The 26721-nt window shown below is 45.9% G+C and overlaps 1 protein-coding gene across 5 annotated transcripts in view; it reads right to left on the bottom strand.

Moving 5' to 3' along the window:
* Positions 1–1377: 1377 nt before the first annotated feature.
* The window catches only part of KLC3 (kinesin light chain 3), a 160251-nt gene continuing 134907 nt past the window's right edge, over positions 1378–26721 (bottom strand). For all 5 annotated transcript variants that reach the window (XM_069644674.1, XM_069644677.1, XM_069644678.1 and 2 more), the window contains exon 13: positions 1378–7969. In XM_069644674.1, the coding sequence (XP_069500775.1) occupies positions 7880–7969 (90 nt within the window). In that variant the 3' untranslated portion in view covers positions 1378–7879. The remainder of the gene's footprint in view (positions 7970–26721) is intronic.

The raw sequence follows: 26721 nt of genomic DNA, 5'->3' as shown, positions 1-26721 counted from the left end.
TGCTTTCCCGCCAATTCCTATAATTCTGCTAGTTCTCAGGAGATTGCAACTGTTAGGGTCCACGTTGCTTATGATCGCATGGGACTGGGTCTAGAGTGCTTGGTACCTAGATCTTCTGCACATGTTAATTTGCCTTCCCTGGCACCTCCCAGCAAGAGTGGACTGGCTCTCCTAGTTGAGGGGGTGGGTACTCCATTTGTACCACAGCTGTCTGAACCTTCATGCTTGGCTGCTGAGAGGCTGAGATAGAAGTAGTGGAATTCGTTATATAATCTCTGGGATTTGCTCCTTTCAACTTGGGGAGAGTCACTAAATTAATTTATGCCTGCAGATGGAGTAAATTCTTGTCTTGGGCATGGGAGAAGGGCCTGGAGCCTGTCATCTGTCCAGCCTCCTTTGCTCTGGATGATGTGCTTTCTATTACCAAGGGGGGCCTTCAGATTAGCACTGTTAAACACCCACAAAGCAAAGCTCTTTCTTCACAACCCCCGCTTTGTGCAAGTTTTCAAGGAACCACCAAGGCAACTCTAAGGATATCGCACCTTTGCATGTGCAAGATGAATATGACATTTCTAAGATTCGTGACTCTCGATAATTCAGAGGGAGATCACAATACCTCATTGACAGAAAGGGGCATTCTCCTTGGGAACGCACCTTGAAACCAGCCTCTAACATCCACACCCCTATTCTTCTAAGATTATATCACTCATCTCACCCCTGGAAACTGGGATGCTCTTGGATGGGGAGGGGGCATACTCTCACCACTGCAGCTCGCTGGTCAGTTGGGAGGCGGTGGCGAAGGGGACGCACTGTAACTCCATGACCCTATACGGCGAGCAATGCTCTGCGTCTTAAGCCGTGATGTTTCCTGCTTGGCACACTGTGGATGAGATGCTGCCCACTTCTATCCCTGCCTTCTTGTCTTCTGTACTTCCTCCTTGCATATTACCTCCTTTTAGACCTACCTTTGCCTTACCTTGCTGGAGCCCCCTGTCTGGTCCTTTTCTCCTCCATCTGAGCTACCATGTGTAATTCCATCAAGAACCCAGGATCCCTTGCTGTATCAATCCACGGGATGTTCCCCCTAGTTTCTGGTTAGACCCTCTGGTCTCCCCTCTGCTCTAACCTGTCCTTAGAAGGTGGGCACGGTGGCTACCGGCAGTGATCGCCCCTACCTCTACTCCAGACATAAGAAAAAGTAACACAAACGAGAATGTATATACTGTACATTATTTTACTACTGTATTACTGCAAATTCTATATATATTGTGCCTTGTAACTTGTCCTAAGTGCCCTTTTGCTCCAGGTTCTGGAGCGCTATATAAATAAAATAAACAAACAAACAAAGGTTAGAGTCATAAACAGACAACGACAAAATTATTCTAAAGTCGTATTTTATTTTTATTAGTGTTTTGCAATTTTTCTACCGAATGACCACTATATAAATAGAATAAATATATACTATTGCATTTACCCGATATTTTTACACCATTATTAACAGTTGTTTTTCTTGCCTGAGAGATATTGGGGCATGTGTGCTCCCACGTCCTCTACACCCTCATCAACTATAATTCAGAGAATGTAGTCTTTCTTGCCTAGGTTTCCCTCCTGCAAAACTGGTTAAACAATATTTATTTTATAAACTGATTTTGAGGCAAGAAACACAAGTCCTGTTTCCTAAAACTGTACATGTATGATTGCATGAATATGACAACATCCAGGGGCACCTGCTCTATTGAGGCTGCTCTACCCACCTGGGACAGGCAACTCTAAAACGTCACTTCTCAAAGACAATTCCTTGGTGCTTGCCAACCAACCTGCAAGAGAATTCCAACCTCAAGATCCCCTCAAAAGTAATTTTAGGACTTTTCATACACCTGCTTAAGGCATCTAAATGCAAGAAAACCCTTGAGAAGGCTTAGCTCACCCTGCCAGCATGGGACAAAGGAAATCCTCTCCGATCCACCAGGGACATGCAATTTCAAAGAATACGTCAGACCAGGTTACGAAAAACAGGACCTGTCCTACATTTACCTTAAGAAGTTAATGACAAGACTCGTCCAACCCGCCGTTGCCATGTTAGCAGCAAGACCATTGGAATCTCACTTCAAAACTTTCCACACCCTCAACTATAAGAGCAAATCTACTCTTGCAACAATCATTTCAACAGGTAGTAGGCTTTTGCCAGACCTTCGTATGACACGCAACCCCAAAACTTCCACAGCCAGGTGTGTTCTGTGTAAAGTGCTGAAATTCTCCAAAATATACTCCCCTGAAATGTGTAACTGAAAGTATTATGCAACCACCAATGACGAACAATTGCAAGAAGTCTGCCACACCGAATCAGGACAGGTAACTGCTAGAATTCTGATACACCTGCCCATAATAAGCAACTGCTAAACAACCAAGTAGGACAACTGATTGAATTTTACCATATCCACCAGGACTGGTAATTCCTTGAATTCTACAGCATTCACAGAGAAATGGTGACAGCTTGAATGCCCGGACATCCATGTAGGACCTAGAAATGCATGGAATCTACCACTCTCCTTGGGGCCAGTAAGTACTTGAATTCCCCCAAATCCACTAAGGATTGGCAACTTGTTGGATTCTAAGACAACCACATGGGACAAGTGCTTGATTCATTTCTGCCACTCTCAAAGGACTAGCACATTCTTGAATTTGATCACACTCACGTTTGACAGGAAACTACTTAACTTGCAAGACACCAACCAGCACTGGCAACTGATTGAATGCTACCACAAAATCCAGACTGGCCCGCAGAACAGCTGTGCATGCTTTACTGGACCTAGATTCAAATGACAAAGCTAACCTTGCACAACGCATCCAAAAGCTTATTTTTTCAACAGTATCTGGTAGCCAAAATCTACAAAGGCCCACAAGTGCGTCCCAAAAAAGCCATACCTGTGTTTAACCCAGTAAAGGCCCTCCTGTCTAAATGTGAAAGTATATTTTCTCAAGATTGCCCGCATGCTCTCCCCACCCATGAACTACTGCAAACCCTGAAATGCAGCCTGATTACAACTCGGCCTGATTCGAGGAAAATCAAAGGTATTGTAAAAGCAGTGTTGTATGCAGGGGTCTGCAACCTGCGGCTCTCCAGCTGTTTTGGGCTTTGACCCTTCACCAATGAAAATTCTGGCTTGGGTGGTTGAGAGTGGTCGTCCCAAAGATCTTGATAACCAACACATATGGAGAGCCAAAGGTTGTAGGCTCCTGGCAGGACCTAAGAAAGTAAGGCAGCTGCATGGGCCTACATTCAAGGCTGGTTCCCTCCTCCACCACAGTATTCTTCAGTCACTGCAGGTCTCTCTGGTCACTACAGAGCAAATGTTCTCTGCTATTTAACATCACAAGTACTCCTGGACTTCATGGTTTTCAACCTTGTACAGCTTGACTGGTACTAAGGGCCGGACTCCTCCCTATTCCTTTAAAGGTGATTCAGCCATCATATTCAGTGCAACTAGACCAGGAACAATATCAATATCGATGCGGGTGAAGCACCCAAATTATGAACTCTCCGATCACAGACAGCAGCAGGCATACAGTCACAGAGCAGTAGCAGCACATCCACCAGTCATGTGTAAGGACGCCTGGCCAGTTACAGAGCAGTGCGGTATGGGCTGCAGAGATCAACAAAGACTGACAGAAAGCAGCACATACACACAGCCACAGACCAGCACAGAGCAACAACATTGCACAGCATTCACAGAGCAGCAGTGCATAAAGCCAGCAGCATACAGGCAGTCACAGAACATGCATACTATGATGGATAAGCAGCATACAGGTAGCAACATTGCACAACAAAAGACCAACAGACAGCAGCACATACACACAGCCACAGGTAAGCACAGAGCAGCAACTCTGCACAGCATTCACAGAGCAGCAGTGCATAAAGCCAGCATCAGACAGATAGTCACAGAACAGCAGAACATGCAGACTATGATGGATCAGCAGCATACAGGCAGCAACAGTGCACAACAAAAGACCAACAGACAGCAGCACATACACACACAGACACAGGCAAGCACCATGCAGGCAGTCACAGAGTACAGCATTCATAGGACAGCAGTGCATACTGCCAGAGGCAGACAGGTAGTCACAGAGAAGCAAAAACATGCAGACTGTGATGGATCAGCAGCATACAGGCAGACGAGCAGTCCATATGTAAGGACACATGGTCAGTTACAGAGCAGCCCTGCATAGGCTGCAGAGATCAACAATAGATGGGCAGACATCAGCACATACACACAGCCACAGGCGAGCACTATACAGGCAGCAACAGTGCACAACAAAAGACTGACAGACAGCAGCAGATCCAGCCACAGGCAAGCACCAGATAGGCAGTCACAGAGCAGCAACAGTGTACAGCATTCACAGGGCAGAAGTGCATACCGCCAGAGGCCGACAGGCAGTCACAGAGCAGCAAAACACACAAACTGCGATGGATCAGCAGCATATAGACAGACGCAGGGAAATAGCAGCACCCGAGCAGTCACAAAGCAGTAGTTCACGCGTAGCCGCAAACAAGCATCACATCCACGGGTTATAGTGTAAGGACACATGGTCAGTTACAGAGCAGCCCTGCATAGGCTGCAGAGATCAGCAATTGATGGTTAAACATCAGCACATACACGCAGCCACAGGCAGACACTATAGAGGCAGCAACAGTGAGTGGCATGCAAAGAGTAGCAGTGCATAAAGGCAGCAGCAGAACATACCGACTGTGATGGATCAGCAGCATACAGGCGTGCACAGGGCAGTAGCAGCACACAGGAAACTAAGCAGAAGTAGTACACATACACAATCACAAAGTAGTACCAACGCCTCGGGAAGCAACTAACAATAGCAACATCTATGCACTCATGGACACACTGTAGTACAGTCACAGATCAGTAACAATAAACAAGCATTCACAAATCAGTTGCAGCGTGAATAAATTTACAGATCAGAGGCGCACAAGCGGTCACGGAGTGTGATCATTACAGAGGCAGTCACAGAGTAGACACACATACACATGGTGACAGAACAGCAGCACACAGGCATCTGCAGAGCAGTAGTGGCATCCAGGAAGAGCAGTCACAGAAAAGCAGCATGCATGGGCCGGTTCAGTTTCATGTAGACAGACCTATATCAGCAGCCACTAATTTGCAGAGCAGAAGCAGACAGTCACAGAATGGTTTCAGCACAGCCATAGAGGGTATCACAGAGCAGACACAAGCACATGCACTAATGGCACGAAACACACACAGCCATGGCCACAGTAGCTACAAAACCCACCTAGACACACAGTGGCAGTGGTATATGGGCAGTCAATGCCACCTACACACATTGACTTGGCACTACTGTGTAAATATGGCCGCATTAAGAGACAGAACACTTCCACACAGGTCCTGAGTAGCCTTACACCCAACTGGATGTAGCCAATCATATGGAGATGTCGCAAAGCCGCATGCAGTGACAGAGCAGACACCACACCCATAAATAGCAACAGAGCGGGCCAACACCAGAGAAGATGCAACACAGCTAGATAAACATGCTGCTCCCGGGACAAAGCAGGCAGATATAAAGGCTAACAGAGTGGTGCCACACAGCCAGTGCCAGAGCAGAACCCACATCCACAGATGCTCACATAGCAGCCATGCACACACAACATACCTAGTGGTATAGCAGCAGAACACACGCCACACAGACGTGACTATGTATGATTTAGTAAGTCAGAGTTACCCACAGTAACATCTTTGTGAAACGGCCACATGATCTCACACAGCAGCCACACACAAGAGCTCAAGGTTGAATGAAGAGAAATTAATGTTAGATGGGAGTATTGTGGACCAGGCGAGGATATGTTCACTAACACTCACAAGTTAACGCACACACGCACTGTCATTTTCCCTCTAAATATGGGACAGCGTATTTGAGCTAAGTATATGGCTGGGGGTCTGTCTAAGCCTCAGCAACGAGTATCCTGCACGAGCTGCTCGTTTGCAGTTAATATATGGCTAGGTTTTACCTTAGCAGTGACAGTACACTCTGAGATTTTAGAGAGGCCAGCCTGGCTGCCTGAGACATCAACGAAAAAAGCTACATGGCTCATCTCCGGCATAAAGACATTGGACCACATCACCCCAGTTCCTAAAGAGCTACATTGACGTCTCCTTCAAGGTCTCATGAACTTCAAAACCACCTGCCTCAACTTCAAAGTAATTATGACAGGCACCCCATCCTACCTGGCCGAGAAGCTGAAGATATTGGGACGCTAACACAGAATTCAGCGTCATGTCATCGCCAATCTAGAAACCACAGGAAAGAAACAAATAGGAAACACGACTTCCCCTGTTATTCCCAAAGAACCCGAATTGTGACTAAACTACAAAGCCACAGGAAGGCACCCACAATGCAGGAAGTAACTGAAAACCGTACTCTTCGGGCAACATCTTGGTGGCTCCTAACCACCCAGCCTCCACCACTGCTGTGTACCTTGCCTCTCTTTCTTTGACCAATGTACCCCAATGTGCCAGTGGATATTTGCTAGGGTGGCACTAAATGTATCCCTATACATACATATATACCCCATGCAGCCCACATCACATGCTATGTCCCATTGTATGCATTGGACCTATCTATACTGTCTGCATTGCACCCGTCTGCATACTATGGCCCCGTTTTGCAAATTGCACCAACTGTATGTGTACCACCCACCCATTACTGTAGCCTCTGTTTCCTTTCAGTATATCTCGCACAACTCATTATAGATTATAGTGCCTTGAAACACTTGTGTATAGGCGCACTATAAATAAAATATCATATCATATCATATATCATATGTGGCACTGCATTCATTAGCATTTCATGCACTACCTCCCTCGTTATACTCCATATCAAGGGTCAACATTTCAAGTTGCATGCCTCTAGCCCAGGATAAAACGTTGCTCGCCCTCTTAATTCGCCACATACACAAAGCATGCCATTTCTTACTGGCCAAGAGTCCATTAGCACTGTCAGATGGCTAGTGAAGAGTGCACATTATGAGTCTTGCTCTATGCTCATAAGGAAGCACTTTTAACAAAGAAGACCCTTTACAAACCCCCTATGCTGCTCTTCTTCCCCCTCCCTGTACTGTTGCAAGAGTGCCATGTTACTAGCATTGATGTAGGACTAATTACTGTCTCTTGGGTTTCAGATGTTGTGTTATGGTTGGTACATTTGTTTGGTGCTGAAACCTCGCTGGGGGAACCAGCTGCTTTGTAAGTCATATTTTCATATGCTGTGGTTTGTCCAGTGTCGCAACATCTTTTATGATGGATGGTACAGCGAGTTCAGCTGTTTGCAGAACTCTTCTGGAAGGTGGTGTAGGTGGCTGGGTTCGGGTGTAGGTGGACTCGGCCATGTGCAGAACATCTGTTGAAGTGGTAAACATAAAGGAGGGATCTGGGTGTTGGAGCACAGGTTGATTTTTTTAAGGTTGTAGTTTACGTTAGTACTAGGGGGGATCTGTGTAGCAGACCTCAGTGCTGTAAAATTCCACCCTTGGCATCCTGTGGAGAGCACAAACATCTGGAGCAGAATGAAAAGGAAGAGAAAGGGGACAGCCATAAGAAAAGGAAACCAGATGTCTCAACTTGCAGGAGCCCCCTGCTCTTTGGTGCAGTATCATCCGAATCCGGCAAGCAGACGGATTTTCAAAATGGAGGGGGAGAACATTGTAAGAAACAAAAGTGCTGTAGGTGCCATGCTCTTGAGTCTGCCCCAACCCTTCCTCGCCTTCTTAGTCCAGTGACGGTGGTTTGAGGAGGCTTGAACGTTTGGGGCGAGACGTCACAAGACTGAGGTTCTTCCTTGCGTGCTTCTCTCAATCTTAGCTGGAGCCAGAGAGGAACCCCCGACTGGCTAGGTTCTGGGTGCTGGAGCTCAGTGCTCTGGAATCAGCCAGGCTCCCTCTGGAAGACTGCAGGAGATACAAACAAGAAGCGGGCTAGACCAGCAACAACATTTTCATTTTGTGAATTATGGAGAGAAGTAAAAAAGTTAGAACTTTAGATATTGATTAAGTATTAATCCTTCAATCATAAATATGTGATATCCTGCCATTGGTGCCATTGGTGGGTGCATGCGCCTAGTACATTTAGATCGAATGTGAGTAGGTGATTTAATTGGCACATCAGATCAGATGAGACCTGATAAGTTAGCCGGGAGCAGAGCCTCAGCATGAGGGCTTTTCCCACTCTCCGGGGCTGCCCTCTCCAAGCCACCTAGCCTCCTTTACCTCAACTTTCACTTCACTCAAGCAGAAGTGTATCGTAGCAAAACAGATGTAAACAGTTAGGTGGTGGGCCGTATGGCATGACTGAAGGGGCTGAAGGTTTGAGTATCAGAATTCCCACAGTGAGTGACCTTTGCATCTATTACCACCTCATTCCGAGCCACGGAAAGACCTCAAGGTATCAAATACAGTGTCTGAAATGGTAGTAAGAAAATCCAGTACACAATGTAGCCAAACATATTTGAGGGATGGCCAGACCAAACCAGGCATCCTGCATGTTGTGTATATGGAAATGGTGTGATTTGGCTGCTTTGTAAATTACATAGATGGGTACAAGTCTCTGAAATGATACTTCTGAGGCTGCTTTGATCCTTACTGGAGAAAGGATAGCCTACCTGGTATGGCTCTCTCAGATGCAAGATATAATAAAAACGGCCAATGAATGCCTTACCAATCATTTTTTGCTCTATCCAAGTGAAAATGGAAATCTCGCCATGCATCCAGATTATGCGGCGTCCCCTAAATGACAGCACTAAAGACTGCTGGAGAAGTCGTCAGTGAGTTTTAGATAAACCTCTGGTACAACTTTATATAAAACTGAAGAGTGAAGCCCAATACTATGCCAGAAAAACCGTTCAAAGCTGGTGAGTCCGAAAGCATCTCAGGTTCACACTGTACTACAAGCTGCTGTATCCATGTACTTTCAATATCCCCAGATGACATATGTTCCAAAGGCCAAGACACTGGAAAGAGGTTCCCAACTGCGGAAAGGCAGACCAATCGAGCAGGCCTTTAAAAGGCCCCCTAAGCACTTCATTTTGTAACTAAAACATCCCTTCCACTGAGTTGCCGTAGGTTACAATCACCGGCAGCTATACTTTCCAGAAGTCCAACTGAAAGAGCAAACAAGTAGTAAAGGAAGGCACTGGGGAGACTACTTATGCCGGGTTTCCCAGAGTAGACCCTCTTGCATGCCATTGTGTAAGCGGAAAGGCCAGCAACATTTTGGGGGTGCTCTTCTTATGTACATCCTCATACTCTTTTCCTAGGCAATTTAAACATTATATCAGTGCCTTGTTCTCAGCCAGGGCAGATTCCCATCTTGGACTGTGCAAACCTGGGTATCGCTAGCCATTTCTCCTAAGGATAAGCAACTATATTGACAGAAGGGTCCGATCACACGTTCCTCCCCTAAATCATTGAACTACTACATTGTACAATGTGCTGCATGTGGGCCTCCCAAAAAAGTCTGATTTCTTTCTGTTCCAAAACAATGGACAGAAAGAATTCAGTGATTAGAAAATCAAGCAGCTGGATTGGTCCTGAATCGCGATCACATCACACCAGCGGTCACAGTAATTTGTGTGATGCATAAATCATTCCGGGACAAAGGCCCAAACCACCTACAAAAATGGCCCTAACATTATAGTTCTCCCAGAAACCTGTGATTGGGCAAATCACAAACCATCAGGCTTAAAAAGATCCAAAGCAAAAAACAGAGTGGCAAAACCCTTGGAGTGGAGGACCCACAACTTTGGAACAGTTGCAATCCTACCCTGAGATATCAATCTAATTGTCTTTCCTTCGGAAACATGCTGATCGACCAATTTGTTTAGAAGAACCATTTGACTGTTAATGCCACGTAAACCAATGGACGGACTCTCTAACTGCACTTTAGTCAATCTAGCGTCTGCCTCACCTTGCTTCTGCCTTACTCCATTCTCTTCTTACTCCATCTTCTGTTGATTTCAAAATTATTTTTGGGCCTCATCGTGAGTAGGGTGGTATCCCGGTGCTAATTGCGCCGGGATACCGCCTAATGCTATTAGCGTTAATGTAACTCGGTCCAGCGCACTTTGCGCCGGATCCCGAGTTGCTGTGGAGAGGTAAACCCATCAGCGTTCCTTGGAGCAATTACGGCCGGCGCAATGAGTGCCACGCTAATAGCGCCAAAGTGGGCGGAAGGGGAGATTTTTATCTCCAAGAAAAAGCTGGAGGTAAAACTCCCACTTTCCGTCCAACTTGAGATTGGGCGCAGGAGTACATGCGGCGGTAATAGCGTTACTGCTGCATTTGAGAGCTCCGTCCATCTCATGATGAGGCCCCTAGTCTTTGATTTGATTTGAACAGGTGCCACATGCAAAGAAGCAGTTGCTTCCCGGTGCAACACAAAATGTTAGGGAGAAGGCATCCTAATACCCTGTCACCTTGTTCCCACTCCTGTATTTTATCGCTTCCAGTCCTGTGCGTGCATTAAGACAGCAGCAAAGCCTTCGTATATTATCCCTATGCCTCCAAACCTCGTACCCACCCCTCTCTCTTTCGGATCACCTAAAGACCATGCAAATAGCAGCACTCGCAGGGGCGTTGCTCGGTCCGGGGCTATGCTAATGTCGGGACTGTCAGACTCTGGCCTAGCTAGCGTTTTGATTGTAGCCCCTGAGCTTCTATCTGGGGCTACGACCAAACTACCTGGGGCTATAGCCGCCTCAGCCCCCCTAGCAACGCCACTGGGCAGCAGTTTACAGTATAAACCCCAGTGACATAACATTAAAAAAAGGCCCACATGTATGTAGCTTCCCCCTCACTCTTAGTGGTTCCCCTTTTTCTTCAATTTGCTTTTTACCCACGCTACTGATGGGGTACTGTGGAAAAAAACCCTAAATAAATAAATAACATGTATCCCCTTGAGATGAAGAGACAACTCATAAGGCACAGACTATATAATGGGCCGGATGTCTGCATCTTGGTTGAGATCTCCCGCTAGATATGCAGCAGACAGACTGATCCCACTCTCAAATGCCTATGAGCATAGGTCCTCAGGCAAGTGGCGTCTGCCTTCCTTATTAGTATGCAAAATAATGTTTGCATTATTCATGCAAACGAGAACGCTTCTTTCTCACTTGTGAAAGAAAACAATTTGATGCACACAGGACGTTGCAGGGGCATGGGCAGGTACCTGTGGGGGACAGCAAGGAAGGCACAGAGTTCATGGGCAGCCATACAAAAAAGAAGTGAGAAAGAGCAATCTGGATTCCCAGACCTGAAGACATATCCTAGGCATGCATATTGAGTCAACTCTTGGATGTATTGAGAGGTGATGTTCTGGCAATATGGAATACTACTGGTGAAGGCTCTTTGGGCAGCCTCTCATTTAGGGGAACTTCGATGAGGCAGGAATATCTGATGGGTGGGTGATCGATCCCCCAGCATTAAGGACACAGTGGAAACTTGGCTGGAAGCCCTGAAGCTGCTGCGAGAAGATGGAAAGATCAGGGATTGTTCAACGATTTGGGGCAACAGCAAGTACAACGTGAATGGTAAGAGGATGCTTTGGGTTAAGGCAGGTGTAAGAAAAGTGGGAGACATTTGGCAATGTACAAGGGGCAAGGGATTTGGATCAGTCAGGTTGAAATATAGATTGGGTAGAGAGGAGAAAAGAAGGCACACACTGCTTGAGAAGCCCCTTTCCGTGGCTCTAGCTGTTGGTGGGTGACCTTCGCTGAGAATCTGGCTCTCTTCTCCATGCCCAATAATAAAGATATGTGTATTGGCAGTCTCTATAATGTGTTCTATGAGAATAAGATAGACAGCATGGATGCAGGCTGGCCACAGAATTGGGCTGGAGAGTTGGGGAAGACATTGGAAGAGGAGTCAATCAAGGACATTCTTAAGATACAGTTGGGTCGTGTCTGGATCAGGGCCTTGTATTTGTCAAGCAGAGGACAATCTTTAACAAACTTTAGACACCAGAGGGACTAATTAAGCATTTTCTGAGCGATACTAGCACACTCTGGGGTTGTTGTAGAGTGGATGGGAGCCTCACACACATGTTTTGGGTTCTGCAAATGGGTTCAAAGATTTTGGCGTGAGGTCTACAAAAGGCTAAAGAATATTGTAACTAAGAAGCTAAACTTCTCAGCAGGTCTGATAACTTTGCTGGGTGATGGTTTGCACGGAGATCAAGGTTGGAGACAAAGAGAACTCTTGACATGAAGTGTGTAAAACAATGATTCTGTAGGCCTGGAAAGCTGACGGGAGACTAGGTAGCTAAGATGAGCCATTTGCGGATGCATGAAAGGAGGTAGGCAAAGAAAACTTCGATCTTGGTTGAATTTGTGAAGTGGTGGGAGGTGGGTGCGACATGCTAGATATATATGAAAAATTGGGAATATGTTGTGGTTGTAGAATTGTGAGCTCACTCATACATGGAAAAGTAGCGGTTGTTCCACTCTGGACTTTTAAGAAAGGGCCCAGAAAGGGGCAACGCATTTGTCTTGGAAGCAAGGCAACGCAGGGCAACACAGGTTCGAATCCCGATCCCGCTCTTAGAAACCACTTGCTAGTATTAAGCAGGTTATAAATGAACAATAAAATAAATAAATACATTTATTTTTGTGTGTGTCTGTGTGACAGAATGCCAACAGGTGAGGGCAGGATAACCTGAGCTTTTTTGATTGTTGGGGATAAAATGATGCAGATAATTATGTTTTTGAAAGTGATGTCTGCGTATCAGAGCTCCTTTCATAATGCTCCATGCCAAAATCATAGTGCTGACATGGGCTGTTGCTGTAACCATCTCCGGATATGGCCAGCAACCACCCTGCAATTGCAGCAGGGCAGATTCAAAAGTCCTATTTCCACTCCTGACAGCTGCTGGAAGAGAAAGTTCCAACAGGCAGATTTGGCTTTTTTAATAATCTGCTCCTTTTATTCAATACATAATTGTGTACTCTAGTCAGTCTGGTGGCATGCTCAACTGTAAAAATAAGCCGTGGCTGATGTGATATGGTGGCTACTAAGATCACATAATTATACAACCAAAGCATTTGGATGTCATATTGTTGTCAACGTGGTGAGCTGTGCTTAAGTCATGACATGAAATTGCTCTCTTGATCTCTGTGACTAGGCAATACCTTCCTTCAGGGCACAAGACCTCTTTAGGTCCAGAGGGCGGTACCTCCATCTTGCATTCTGCTAGAGCTCTCTACACTTCCAGCCCCGTTCCCACTTGGTATCCAGGCATTGTTTCTAATGCATTGTTTCGAATACCAAAGTTTCGGAAAGAAATGCATTGAAAAAATGCATTTTTTTAGGTAAAGTTTTTTTTTACTATAGTGGTTTTTAAGGGCTAAAAAATCAGGGGTTGGAGGGGGGCCCCCCCCATAACAAAAATAAAAGAAATGCATCGATGCATTTTTTTTCGAAACTGTGCCATTCGAAACTATGGCATTCAAAACCTTCACTAGGAACCTCCCACTTCCTGCAGACAAAGCACTCTCGGTATGATATCAGAATGCAAATGACACTTGTTAAAGCATACTGGATTGGACCCCTGAACAGGCTTGCTTTGGGCCAATCTGCTGTAACATATTGCCTTTGTAAGGGTGAGGAACCCTGCCATTATTTAATTCATCTTTGGACTTCAAAACAGAAGGATTCAGCCGGAACTCAGGTGGGGATACAGTCTGTTTGAAATTCCTCTGTCATAAAAGTGAAGACAGAAGGCTCCAAGGAAGATGAAATCTCTTCTCCCTAACCACCCCAAGAGCACATTTAGGCTGAAACTTCTGTGGACAAAGACTCTGCAACTGAGACACTGCCACCCAGGAACCCGCTTACTGGAGGTGGCAGAACCCTGCAAGTATGCTCAATAACCCTTCCTGGCTAGGAAGCAAGGAAAAGGACTTACTTTGCATCTGGGATCCCCTGGAATGGGATTCCCAGAAACCATAGAAAAAAGCAATTGTCCCCTGGATCCTCCTGCATCTCTGATCTGCCTCTGGGCTGGTTTGGGCACTTTCCACGCCATCCCAGCTGCTGCAAAGGAACGACCAGGGTCATCTCCAGCCTCTACAGTTGATCACCTGCTAATCTCAGAGCTTTGCTTAATGCTGAAGCTCCACCATCTCTGCATCCGTGACCCTCAAAGAATTTGAGTGTCCACATCTTGACACCGCCACTTGAGGTATCAGATTCTTTGAGCTCCAAGCTATTGCCATGCTCCAACGCTGTGTTGAGATGGCTGAGCCCATTTGCTCCTAAAGGGCAGTCTCTGCTTCTCCTTCCCCAAGACCGCTGAGTCTTAACAGCGCTGCTAAACTGACATCACCTGCCTGCCCCACTGTCTTTGACCTGCAAGGCCCAGAGAAGTCTGACAGTGAGGCATGAGGAAGAGAAACCAGGAAGCAGGTAACTGTGCAAAATCTGGTGCAGATTGGTGGAACGTTGTGGAATTGTATGACGAGCAAATAAACAAACAGACTTTCAGTTTTATTTATATATAGATTAATATGTGCTAATTCTATGGCATGGAACAAAGGCTTCCTATTATGCAACATCTTCTATTATTAATTTCCAAATAGCAGCAAAAACAAACAGGGAACAAACGTTTGCTCCCATAATCCCACCTTTGTGTTCTTTGCCCTGACCAATCATAGTCCAGTACTATTTCTTTGTTCCTTGTTCATCCAGACTTCCTCTCTTATATTGCTGCTCCAAGGCAACGCAGCAAGGTATCCAGGGATTATTTAGTGTGCAGCTATGTGCGTATCTTTTTTGATATTTCGCAAGCCATTTATTTTGTTTACCTAGTGATCATAAGGCTGTTTACAGGTGCCCATGATTTCTGGACAGGGCTGCCTGCGCTATCGCTGTGTCTAGCAACTTTGCTGGCAGCATTGGTTTCCTCAATGGTCGATACTAAAATAAGATCCCGGTACTTTGTTTTAGGGATGCAGTGTCAGGCTGTTGTAGGGCTAGAGGAAAGCTGCCAGTGTGTCTCGTGCGTGCCGCATCACAAGGTCTGGGCAGCATCGACCTGGCTCAGCGCCAGCTGGATTAGGCAGACAAGGCCGGTGTGAACTGGGAGACTCCAGCCCTTTTAGACAAGGTAGCAATGCCCTTGAGATGAATGGGGATGCAGAAGTTACTCAAACATCAATAATCGAAACGTCTCAGGTAGTTGACAAAAAGATAAACTGTTTTAATATCAATTATCTAAAACAGGGAGTAAAAGGACATCAACGGATGTCTCAGCAAATGGTTTCTCAATGCATTTAAACAAAAAGCATCCCCTAATTAAAAAAAATGCGTCATTGATGACGTCAACCTACCTATTTACTAACGTCATCCTATGTGGCAAACTACAAAAACCTAGTGGCTATTGTGATTGGTTCTAAGGGAACATCTAAGTATACGTTACATACTAGTTTAAGAAAGTGATAGGCTTCTTAACATCAGGTGGGGCAGCTAAGCCGTCCCCTCAAACAGGTAACTATGAGCGTCACTAAATACACAACGTCCCATTGGTTACACAAACTATAGGACCCTTAATCACACAGCCTCCTACAATTGGTTGACACTCTAACCTCCCTCAGTACTTTTCCACCTACGTTAGCAGCACACAGTCTGGGCTTCCAGGTGCTGGTGAGCTAGTCTTAATCATAGCTTCCCACCAATTAGCATATCGTCTATCGTCACCTCAGTGGTCTGCTGCTCATTAAAGCTTTGAACTCGGCCTTGGAAATGTTCCTTGCTCTGGAGAATTCAGGGGAGTGCAGGCACGCTCTGCCCTCATGCGTAGGAGTGGTCATCATGTTCGTCCAACTTCATCCTTCCACGTGACTGAAGACCACAAAATCGAGTTCTAGTGCATTTAAAATACTATTTTATAATAGACCTCCGACGTCTTCCTTGTTTTTGCCCATATCTTCTGAACAGGAGTTTCGTTCTTTCACATGATTTGTATCCAATGTCTGCTCAGTCCAGCCTGATACGACCTTGGCTTCTTGGGCTCATCCAGCCTCGCCTTTCTGAGTTTCACTCGTGTTAATTCATTCAATTGTTTTTAACTGTGACACTTTGGAAAAGAGGCCTTCCTTTTTTAGTCCAGCTCTCCTGTAATACGTAGTGGAAACATCCATTCTTTACTTGCTCCTATATATGTATACATTGGCGCATGCCGCACTCTATTGACTATAAAGCTAGCCTCAAGAATACTTTGTCTGCTTGCGTTCCTTTGCATATGTACACGTGGAAAATGATTTGATATCTTCATCAGTTCTGTAGCATAAGATTCTTCATCTTGATCCCAAGATGTCACTTATCTTTTGATACTTTCTTGATTCCTTATAGAATATATTCATTCTCTTGTCTCTGCATCTCTTCAATATAGGTCAGCTTTGCTTCATGTGCGTCGATGACGTCACCATTCTTCTCTTCCATTCAGCTGTCCTGTTTCTTCTGGGATTTCATTCAAATGGCCATCATACTGTCTTGCATGCAAGTATGGTTTTCTCAATGGGAACGTTGCTTCCAGGATCCTCCTTGGTATCTGTATGTTCAATGGCTTGGCTCGTGTCTCACACTCTGGTTCCCAACATATAGGCAATATGGGCAAAGTGCTTGAGGTGGGGTACTTGGCTTCTTCTCTACAGGTGTAAGGGGTGCTCTCCTTGAAGATAAATTACAGGCTGTCAAGATGAAATAAATAGGCGCTTTGAGATTTGTTGCTGTCTTTCGCTCTTGTGATTTTCATAATGGAGGGGGAACAAGATTTGCAAGAACTTAATGAGTGCTTACAGGACTTGAAGACTGAGGATGAGGAATCTGAGTCAGAAAAGTTTGCCAGGCAGGGACGGCTTGTGTGCTTTATCAAAGACACTTTATCACAGGAAGTTGACAAGGCTCTTATAACCAATCTCTCAGTCCTCTCTCATTCGCTTACTAAATCTGTCACGCAGGCATTGATAAAGAGGATCCCTAACAGTACCCCTGTTATGGTTTAGTAATCAAGGCCTATAATTGGCAATGTGGTGTTACGGTTCCAAGGAAATAATGTGCATGCAAAAAGGAAACCCCCATAGCAAACCACGGACAGTTGCAGTGGTTTTCCTCAGTCCAGCAACCCCGGGGTTTTGACAGTGTCGGATCCTTCGATGACAGAGCTGCTGGGGTTCTTCAATGGCAAAACTGCTGCGGGCACTCACAAGACCTTCAGGCCTTGAGGGAGACACCAATAGGCCAAGAGAGCCATGGTTGCTATAGATTCGCCGCCTGGAGGTCTAGATCTCCACTTCCTTCCTTTTATCTCTGAAGATACTGATGCGTGGGGAAAGCCTTCATTCAGGAGGTAGACCCCATCACTGAATCAGGTGAGTGCACTCCTCCAACATGCATTTGAAATACTTAAATTCCGCCTACATTTTATTCACCTGTATACTGTTGTATTATCGAAGTGAATTACTTTGTGGTAATTCAGTTCAACAAAATAACTTTGTGGGGAAGTAAAGAAAATAGGTATTGATGTTTTAGGGGTGTTGGGAGTGGGAATGGGGCAGGCAAGGTGATGGAGGGTGAAAGTGAGGGGATCACCAACGTTAGCACTGCTGTTGGGGTTCACCTGCATGCCATTTGACACATTTACAAAATAGACTGTTAAATGAACCAGTACAGCCTCATTGTAAAGTGGGTGATGCGTTCACACCTCCATTTGATGCTCTAGTCCATTTTGAAGCAGTGATGAGGCGGAGGAGGGGAACTGAGTGCCAATAACATCTCCACCATGCATTCCTCCACAGTCAAGTCAGTGTATTTTGTTTTGCCCCTGCATGATATGAATCAAATGGGTTCCTAATGAATCTGCCTTGGTTTAGCACCTGGTAAAGACTAGCGGATTCCATAGGAATCCATTAGTAAATGGGAAGTAGGGCTATCGATTTGTTGTATTTTTGCCCAAATCACTTTGGCTCGAATTTGTCTGCTCGAATTTCCCCTGAAAATGAAGATGGTGAGTTGGGGGAAGTCAATACTGGTGAAGGTGTGGTCTGTAGGGGCAGTGAGATGGGTGTGGATAATCTAACCCAGCTTTTTGGCAAAAACAATTTGAACAAAAAAAATAATAAACAATGAATAGACATGCTACCAGTAAACAGCATCTGCAAAGGGTACTTTGCTGGTCAACTTTTCTTTTTCACAAGATGGACAGAAAAATGAATGAGTAAAAGCTAGTTTGTCTCACTCTACCCTTTCCTCTTACCCAATGCCCTGTAACTGTTTAAAATTGCATGCAGAAGACCCCACAGCATGTAAACTTTGGTGTACCCCTCCATGCAATTCCCAATAAAATGAGACTGTAAAAAAAATGTGAAATTGCCTTTACTCTTTTGCAGTGCGTTTTGTAACACATCTAACTGCCTCCTACATATTATGTTTTGCATACAGCATTTGCCAATAGAGTTCTATGGAATCCACCTGATTTTTGGCAGGAGCTAAATAGAGGCGGATTCTATAGAAATCCATTCGTTCTGTGCCTGCATGAAAATCTCATGCAAATCTCAGGCAGGTGTAAAACAAATTGTACTTGAAGACAGATTAAGAAAGCACTGTGGAAATCTAAATTCTTTTTTATGCTCTTTCCGCGCCTTCAAAAGGGATTGAAAACAGCTACAGCAGTAAATCAAAGTGTAAATGCATTACACCCTTCTTTCATTCCTTAATTTACTGCCTAACCTCACATAGAATGACTCTGTAAATGAAGATTGCAGTTTTGGTGGTCATTACTTCATATTAGGAATAGGTGAGCTGTGTTTTAAAGACAGCTTTCTGCCATTTTACTAATATAGGGCCAATTATTTGTCATTTTTTTTATCTTATGAGTGTAAAGTACCGTTCAATAGCTGAACCATGGGACCACAAAAGGTTCTTGTCCCAAAAACTGTAATGGTTTCTGGTATGCACCAATTCCGATTTCTTTATGCACTGAGGGTCCTTGTGAAAAAGACTTTAATGTTTCATAGTTTCTTAGTTTCATAGGACATTTGATTGGCAATGCTTGTTTGAGTTATATCAAGATATGCTCCAAATATGGCCCCTGTCAATATTATCAATTTAACGACTTTCAAAATGGGAAGTCATCACTAAACATATCACCTCCGGTGGGGTGTACTCTTCTATATGATTGTACATATACGTGTATTTGAAAGGCTCATGGCTCATTCCAGCGGTGACCTGTTACGCATTGCCATTTGGTAGGGGTGTAGAAGCTCTGCCTTTTTTGTTTTTTATTAATTAATAATGATACAAGTAATTCCATCTCTGAGCGGGTAATCTGCTAATTAGATTCCCCTTTCATTCGCTCCTTGGCAAAAGCTTAGGATCCACCCGTGCCCTGCTGCATCAGTATCCTGTCTGCAGCATCTGCTCTACCAGTGGCAAACAGCAGGTTCAGAGGTCACAAGTGCCCATTTGACAGCTTGGGTGATAGCCAAGGCTCTGAAGTGCAGGGGCTGCATTTAAGTTAGGCACCCTTGTACCAAAGCATTATAATTATGAGTCTACCCTCCTGGTGGCACAGAGAGCTTTAAATATAAGCCATACCCGACTTATGGTTTGGTGGATGGTATCTCTCATAATTATTACAAGCCACAAATTGATACTGCACATGTGTCCGCCCTGTCAGCCCAAACTCAGTGGTGTAGTGATTATGTGTATTCTCCCCAGGCAGGCTTAACCTTGCCACTAATGGCCAGACTGTAACCTTGGGGGATTGCCTCTCTTTGTTCCTTTGTAAGGGTAGGTAACACCCTTCCCAGAAGACAAACTCCACAGAATGTTGCCCTGGGAACATGAATCAAAAGACACACCCATTCCCAAAACTCTTGGACTAGGGTGCTGCATTTCAAAGGACCTTTGATCCTATTAAGAAAAGAGGGGACGGGGTTAGTGTAGGCAGGAGGAGCTTGTGACAACTGGAGGAAGGTTCCACCATCTTGTTTCTTTCCTCCACTTCCTCTAGCACAACGCACTTTGGGTGTGATCTCAGAAGGCAAAGACCACTGATTTCCAAAGCAGGACACCTAAAGCATGCAAGATTTAGTCCAATCACCTGTGGACATTTGCCTTTAAAGAAAGGGGTATCCCACCAATTATTTGATTCACTCTGCAACAAAAATCTGAGAAATATTTGTTGGACCTCTTTTGGGAGAGTTGCACTTTTCAAAGCCCTCAACCTCTGAGGGGAAGAAGGAGCAGTCCAAGGGAGAGGAGAGCTCTGCCCCCTAACCTTTCCCAGGGCACATTGGGGCGACTCAGCGTGGATGGGGATCTTCCACTTAGCACCAGTATCTCCAATGGCTGGGTGAGCAGATCTTGAAAGAACTCATCCTGTCCTCGAGTCCCTGAAGTGGGTCTCAAAGCATCTGGAGGACCAGATCAGTTGCAGGCTCCTCATTCTGCCACCCCGACGTGATCGAACTGACATCGAGCTGCATTTGACTCTGAGGGATCCTGCCAGTGCTACTTTTTGGTACCACTCTGAACCTTCGAAATTCAACAATTGAATCTCGATTCTGCTCGATGCTGCATTGTGCCCTCACTGAGCCTGTCACCTGCTATGCTCAAATCAACCGCTCAACACCGGAACCGATTGGAACCACTGGAGATTAACTTGCCCACACGAGCCAGGGCTATTCAATGACCCGACTCACCCTCAAACTACTGCTTCCCCAAATCACACATTGGTTCAACAGTATCACGGTTTAGACAATCGCTGTTGAACCGCTGGAGCATCAGTCATTGACCCTTCTCTGTGGGTACAACCTGGATCAACCTCAAACAGATCCTGGTGAGTGCCCCATCCTTCATCACTGAACATCATTTTCGAACTACACAGAGCTACCACATTTGAACCTGCTCGACACCTGCTTGCTTCTTAAACCCAAACGATCCAACATACCCAAACTGAGCCTGATGCGCTGCACCACTGCTCGAAGCCAGGTTTGATGCCGTCGAACCACCAAAGACCTGAAACAAGGTACTATCAACCAAAAACTGCCTCTTTGGTCCATTTCGGGCCCTCAAGACTGGTTAGGTCACTTGTGGGTCACTTTTGCACTTTTCCATCAGAAGACATATCCTTTTTGTGGGTTGTGGGTGGGTTTTGTACAGTGTTTTTCTATTTAATTATTTTTGCATACGATGTGTTTTATTAAAGGATCTTTATTTTTTTATGTAACTTTGATTGGACATTACCTTTGTTTTGGAATATTATTCTTTACTAGGTGGGTCACAACTGAATCACATTCACACCCCTCTTAAAAGCAAAACCTTTCCTCTGTCCACGTTCCCACAAAAGGCGAAGGAAGTATGTCTCTTAACTGTGCCTGTTTTACCCTTATGGTTGTGTTGGCTCTCAGTTTGTAGCAGTGTGAGGGCTGAGTGGGCATTGTAGCTTATTGTCATCCTTTTACTCATGCAGGACCGAATCCAGCTTGTCACACGACCAAAAAGCTGCTGCTTCCTTGCTGAAAGGTGTGCCACTTGTAGAGATCTTCAAGATGGAGATGTGTGCCTCACACAGGGGTGAACTGGCATATAGGAACTCTGGAGATTTCCCTGAAGGCTTCTGCACCCTGGGCCTCTTTTGTGTCGTAACCTATTTTATTTCCAAACGTTCTTCTAGGAAAAGAGTTAGGCTTGTTGAAAATTGTGTAATTATGGGGCGTCTTTTGGATTCCAGCCCACCCCTGGCCTCAAACTACTTTTGACACTATTACCTTTGGGAATTGACACACAGGTGGAGGCTAGGTTTGGCTCTTTAGTTGTGAACAATCTTTAGGGAGAAGAGAATGCTCAAGGTTACGCTTGCTCTCCCCATCCAAAGCAGTAGATGCTGGTTTGGGACTATTTCAAAAGAAGAAGACTCTGGAGGAAGGAAGTATCCAATGGAAGAAGTCACAAGCATGATGAAGGCATATTCATCTTGTGGATACCTCTTGCATACCTGTCTCTGTCCTCCAGCAACCCCTGTAATGTCTTGCCTTCTTTGGAGGGGATGATTTGAGAAGGAAACAGACTCTAAGAGCTGAGCGTTACTTGTGCAAATGATAGCCCACCTTTTGTATCCAACTTCCTCCAGGGTAACTGGGATCTCTAGTAACTCTGTCTCCCTGGAGGTTAGGTATGGGAAGAACACTTTGTACAAATAAATGAAAATTAGCCAAATTCGGCCCGTCCCCCCTTTCTTATACAACTCGGAATGAAAGTCTGCGAAGCACTCTGCTTTGTCCCCTGAGCTTGTTAACACCGAGCACCCTATGGTCTTAATTCCTTTACATTATTTTTTCCGATCTCTGTGCTCTCAACCGAGCTGCCAAAAGCGCAACTGCTTTATCACTCCTCTCGTAATACTTTTGTTTCAGGAACCGTAGTTTCCTAACCGTTTCACCTATTCCAAGCGCCTTTAGCTAAAGTCTCTTCCCTCAGAGTAAATCTAAAAAGGTCCCCTGTCTCCACCTCACACGTCAACACTCTAGCCACCAATTGGGAAATCTGTACTCTGAGACTGTTCTCCACTATTGCCCTTGCTTTCTTTTTACGTGAACCCTCACTTATCATTTGCTCCCTCCATGTCGCCTTACCAGCGTCCCACATCATCCCTATCCGGGCCTGTCCAGTGGTGTTAAACAAACAAAAAATACTAATTTCTCGCTCCATCTTTTCACCAAACATCGGATCACTCGAAAGAGTGTCATTACATTTCCACGTCGAACCCTGATTTTGTTGCCCGTCAACAAGTAAGTCCATAGAGGCTAGATCATGGTACGCACGACCCACCAGCTGTATCTCACAGATCTCGACCATAGCTTCCAATCTTCTATCCAGTAGCAAATAATCTATTCTACTATAAGTGTTGTGTATTGGCAAGAAGGTGAAACCCCTTCAATCTGGGTTCACATGGCACCACACACCTATCAGGCCTTGAAATTCCAAAATATATCCCAGTCTGTCCACTTCCTGGACAGCCCTCCGAGTGTCCAAGCTTTTCAAAGAAAATCTATCCATCCCCAGATCTGCCCACAAGTTAAAATCCCCTCCTATAACGGTAAGATCCAAGTCCAACCCCATCATAAGATCCAATGTCTGCCCACAAAAGTGTGCCTGCCATTGGTTTGAAGCATATATCATAACAAACACCAAATGTACCCCTCTCAGCATTCCCCGAACCCTGAGGAATCTGCCCTCCATCGCTGCATGCACTTCTGGATCTTGAAGGACCATCGATCTACGCAGCGCTTCTCCCACCCCTTTCTTAACCTATCCTGAGGTCCTAAAACATTTGCACACTTAAAATCCTACGATCCGCCCCCTCTTTTCATTTTGTCTCCTGTAAAAACAGGACATCCTACTTTTCTGTGTGAAATTCCCTGATGAACCAACGCCCGCTTCATTGGGGAGTTAAGCCCCTTCACATTGAGAGTTCCCACCCTCAGGTACCCTCCCACTGGACCCATCCTCTTACCCCACACCATCAATGTGAGGAAGGCAACCCATACCCATAAAGCTCCCTTCCCCAGGCAGCTGCTGCTTCAACGGAAGATGGCCAAAGGCCCATGCAATCCACAACAGCCTCCCACAACTCCCATCTCCTCCTAACACCCCCCCATCTAAACACAACAAACTTCACCCTCCAACTCGAGATGGCCACCTCCATGTGGGCCGCCAGGGTCAATTAACTCTCCACCCTGCTGAATTATCTCATCCGCAACCCCCTCTTTCCTCTCCCACCAGCCCTCCCCATATCTTGCGCCTACACTTCTCGGAAGTCCAGACCACAAGACTCCTCCACCACCAGCCTAATTAACATGTCACTTAGCTGGGAATGAAGTACCCAACTTCGGAAACTTCTTTCCACTGGTACTCCTCTACACAGTGTGGGGCTACAGGGCTCCCCCTTCTCATTTCCAAATGCTTCCCCCGATTGCCATAGGGATGTCACTTCTCCAGTAGAAATATGGTGCAGTATGTTGTAATCCTATAGTCTGCTCCAGCGTATTCAAAGACCAAAGAGAATGGGAAGACGTAACTATATCGACCATCTTTCTCAGACAACCATTGGGTAGGCTTCCGTCAGTCTCTTTTCATCAAACGTGTGAGAGACAACAGGTCCTAGTAAATCTGCACCATATCCTCCGCCATCAGGAGCTGTTTTAGCGATTTCGCCTTTTCCAAAATCTCAGCCTTTTCTTCATAAAAGGTCCATGGTAAGCTGGTTATTCTCCACACTTTCCATCGTACTTTGCAGGGAGACCACTCTCGCCTTCAAGTCTGCTATGGAGGAGTGCATATCACTTCTGAGCGCCTTTATCTTGTGTGGTAGGCTCACAATACCTTCCTTCATCGAAGGATGAGTGCCATCCATCTTTGCTGTATCCTGCATCATCCCAGGGGAAACTCGAAGGATGAGTGCCATCCATCTTTGCTGTATCCTGCATCATCCCAGGGGAAACTGCAGTCGCCATATCTGCCACGATCCGGAATCTCTGCAGGCTGGTGATCACCTGTGCCAAGGTCCCAGGCCCTGACTCACCCGGCGTGGTATTCCCTTTCCAGCTCTCCCCTAAATCAACACGTAGGATCTCAACATACAAAAAGTGCCCACTCTCCACCGACCTCCACCACACACTGCACTTGGCCTTCTCCAGTCTTCCCTGTCTCAGTCGCCATCCGCAGCACAGTTCAGACCATAATAGTTGAAGAGGAGATCAATCACCCACATCAGGCTTTTTCTGCACTCCAGATGTGTTCCGGGTCTGAGCATTAACTTGGCCTACACCCACAGTGCCTCAATGTCGCCTCCCAGTCTAAACTCTCATCCCAGCCTTCCACCAAATCCCCAGGCTTACCTTCCGGCACTGCCTAGATGGCCACCAGGCAGTAGACCATCCCGGGCCTCTCTACCACAGCTCCATTACCACAGCAGCCATTGTTCTCTCTGAGGCGCATGTAGCCTTCATATTCACCAGTGTTCCCCTGGACCCTGTTTCCGGGGTGCTTCTACCCCAAATCACCTCTGAGGCTCCCACGCCGTACAATATCTGCCCGTACTGTGCTGAGCCCTGCGCTCACAGTAAACAGCGCCTTCATAGCCTGGGTCAAAGGCCCTCCTTCCCTCAACCAATCTCTTCAAACCGGTGGGATCACTTTTCCCGAGCACAATCGGGGGAGCTTCCCATTTCTTTCAATTGCTTCATCTGTCTATTGGAGGGAGTTTAGACACCCAGTATATCGCATGTTGGTGGGGTGGAACGGAGCCTAAAAGGAGCCTAAAAACCACACTGCCACTACGGTCCGCTCCCCCTAGCGGTCGCCCCAGATTTGTCCTTTTGATTTATGATAATTAATATTCGTCTTGTCATATCATCACATATATCAGTTTAGTACACTGGTTTATAAAGAATATTGCATGTAATAAAAATACATGCTACATTGGAGTTCCTAAAATACTTTTAGTACCCAGGGCGAGGGAGCCAGCCAATTAGGTTACTCGGATTGTGTGGTGAATCTACTGATGCAAGCCTGCGTCCCGAGGTAACCTAATGGCTACTCCCCCAGCTGCCATCTTCCCCCACACCCTCCCTTTCCCTCAGTCACCGTTTCCCTCCCCTCCCAACCCCCATACCCCAATCACCTTATTGTTTTTGGCGGCAGCTCAACCACCGCCAACACTCCAGCCTCCCAGGCCGCCATAGAAATGGCAGCGAGGATCTGCTTGGAGTCCCGTCTTCCCGCTCTATGGAAGCCATCGTGCTAACGTACTTTGTATGAATGAATGGGAGAGGGGTTGGGGGTGTTCAGGGCAGGATTTGGTGGTGTGAAGCAGGTGAGGAGGGAAAAACAGCAGCTCCGAACCCAGGCTTGCTTCGGTAGATTCAGCCTGGGTTTGGAGCAACCTGATTGGCTGCCGCACCTGCCAAGGTTCAGAATCTAACTCCTCAAAGTTGTCTAACTTGACCCCTGGCCATCACCGGCTGGTGAAGCTCGCAGAACACGTTATTTAGTATTGCTTAACACATGGACATTAACAATAACATCCAGGGGCGTTGCTAGGGGGGGGCTGAGGGGGCTATAGCCCCGGATCTTTTGGCTGTAGCCCCGGATAGAAGCTCAGGAGCTACAGCCAAAAGACTAGCTAGCCCCGAGTCCTGACAGCCTGGACATTAGCTTAGCCCCGGATCTTTTCCAGACCTAGCAACTCCCTAGTGCTAGTAAAGGGCGATGTGTTTGCCTATCCAAACGGTTATTCATTTTTCATAACAGGAATAGTTGGGAAGTTATTGTAATTGAGGTTTGAGTGATTTGTTTGGCTAGCTGGAGGGTGCTGGTTTACAGGTTATTGGGGGTCATTTTGTGAAAAGTGCAAATTGCATGCGGGTGCCCGCCAATGTTAGCACGTGCATGCTGTTGGGTAGGCCACATTCAATTTTCAACTTTTACAAAATGCTGATGCAGGAGACCTAAGAGGTTTCTGAGCTTCTGCAGCTTCTGCCCTGTCCCTATGTCTTGAGGGGGCACGGGCGAATGAGGAGGAGACAGTGAGGGGCGCATCCTTCTATCAGCTCCTGAATAATTCCCAGCTTTAAGTGGGCCGAGGCTAG

The sequence above is a fragment of the Ambystoma mexicanum genome, chromosome 2p, assembly GCF_040938575.1.
Source record: "Ambystoma mexicanum isolate Mex_15411 chromosome 2p, UKY_AmexF1_1, whole genome shotgun sequence".
Taxonomy (NCBI): Eukaryota; Metazoa; Chordata; class Amphibia; order Caudata; family Ambystomatidae; genus Ambystoma; species Ambystoma mexicanum.
The sequence above is the reverse complement of the archived record's forward strand: the minus strand, read 5'-3'. Positions and strand labels throughout refer to the sequence as shown.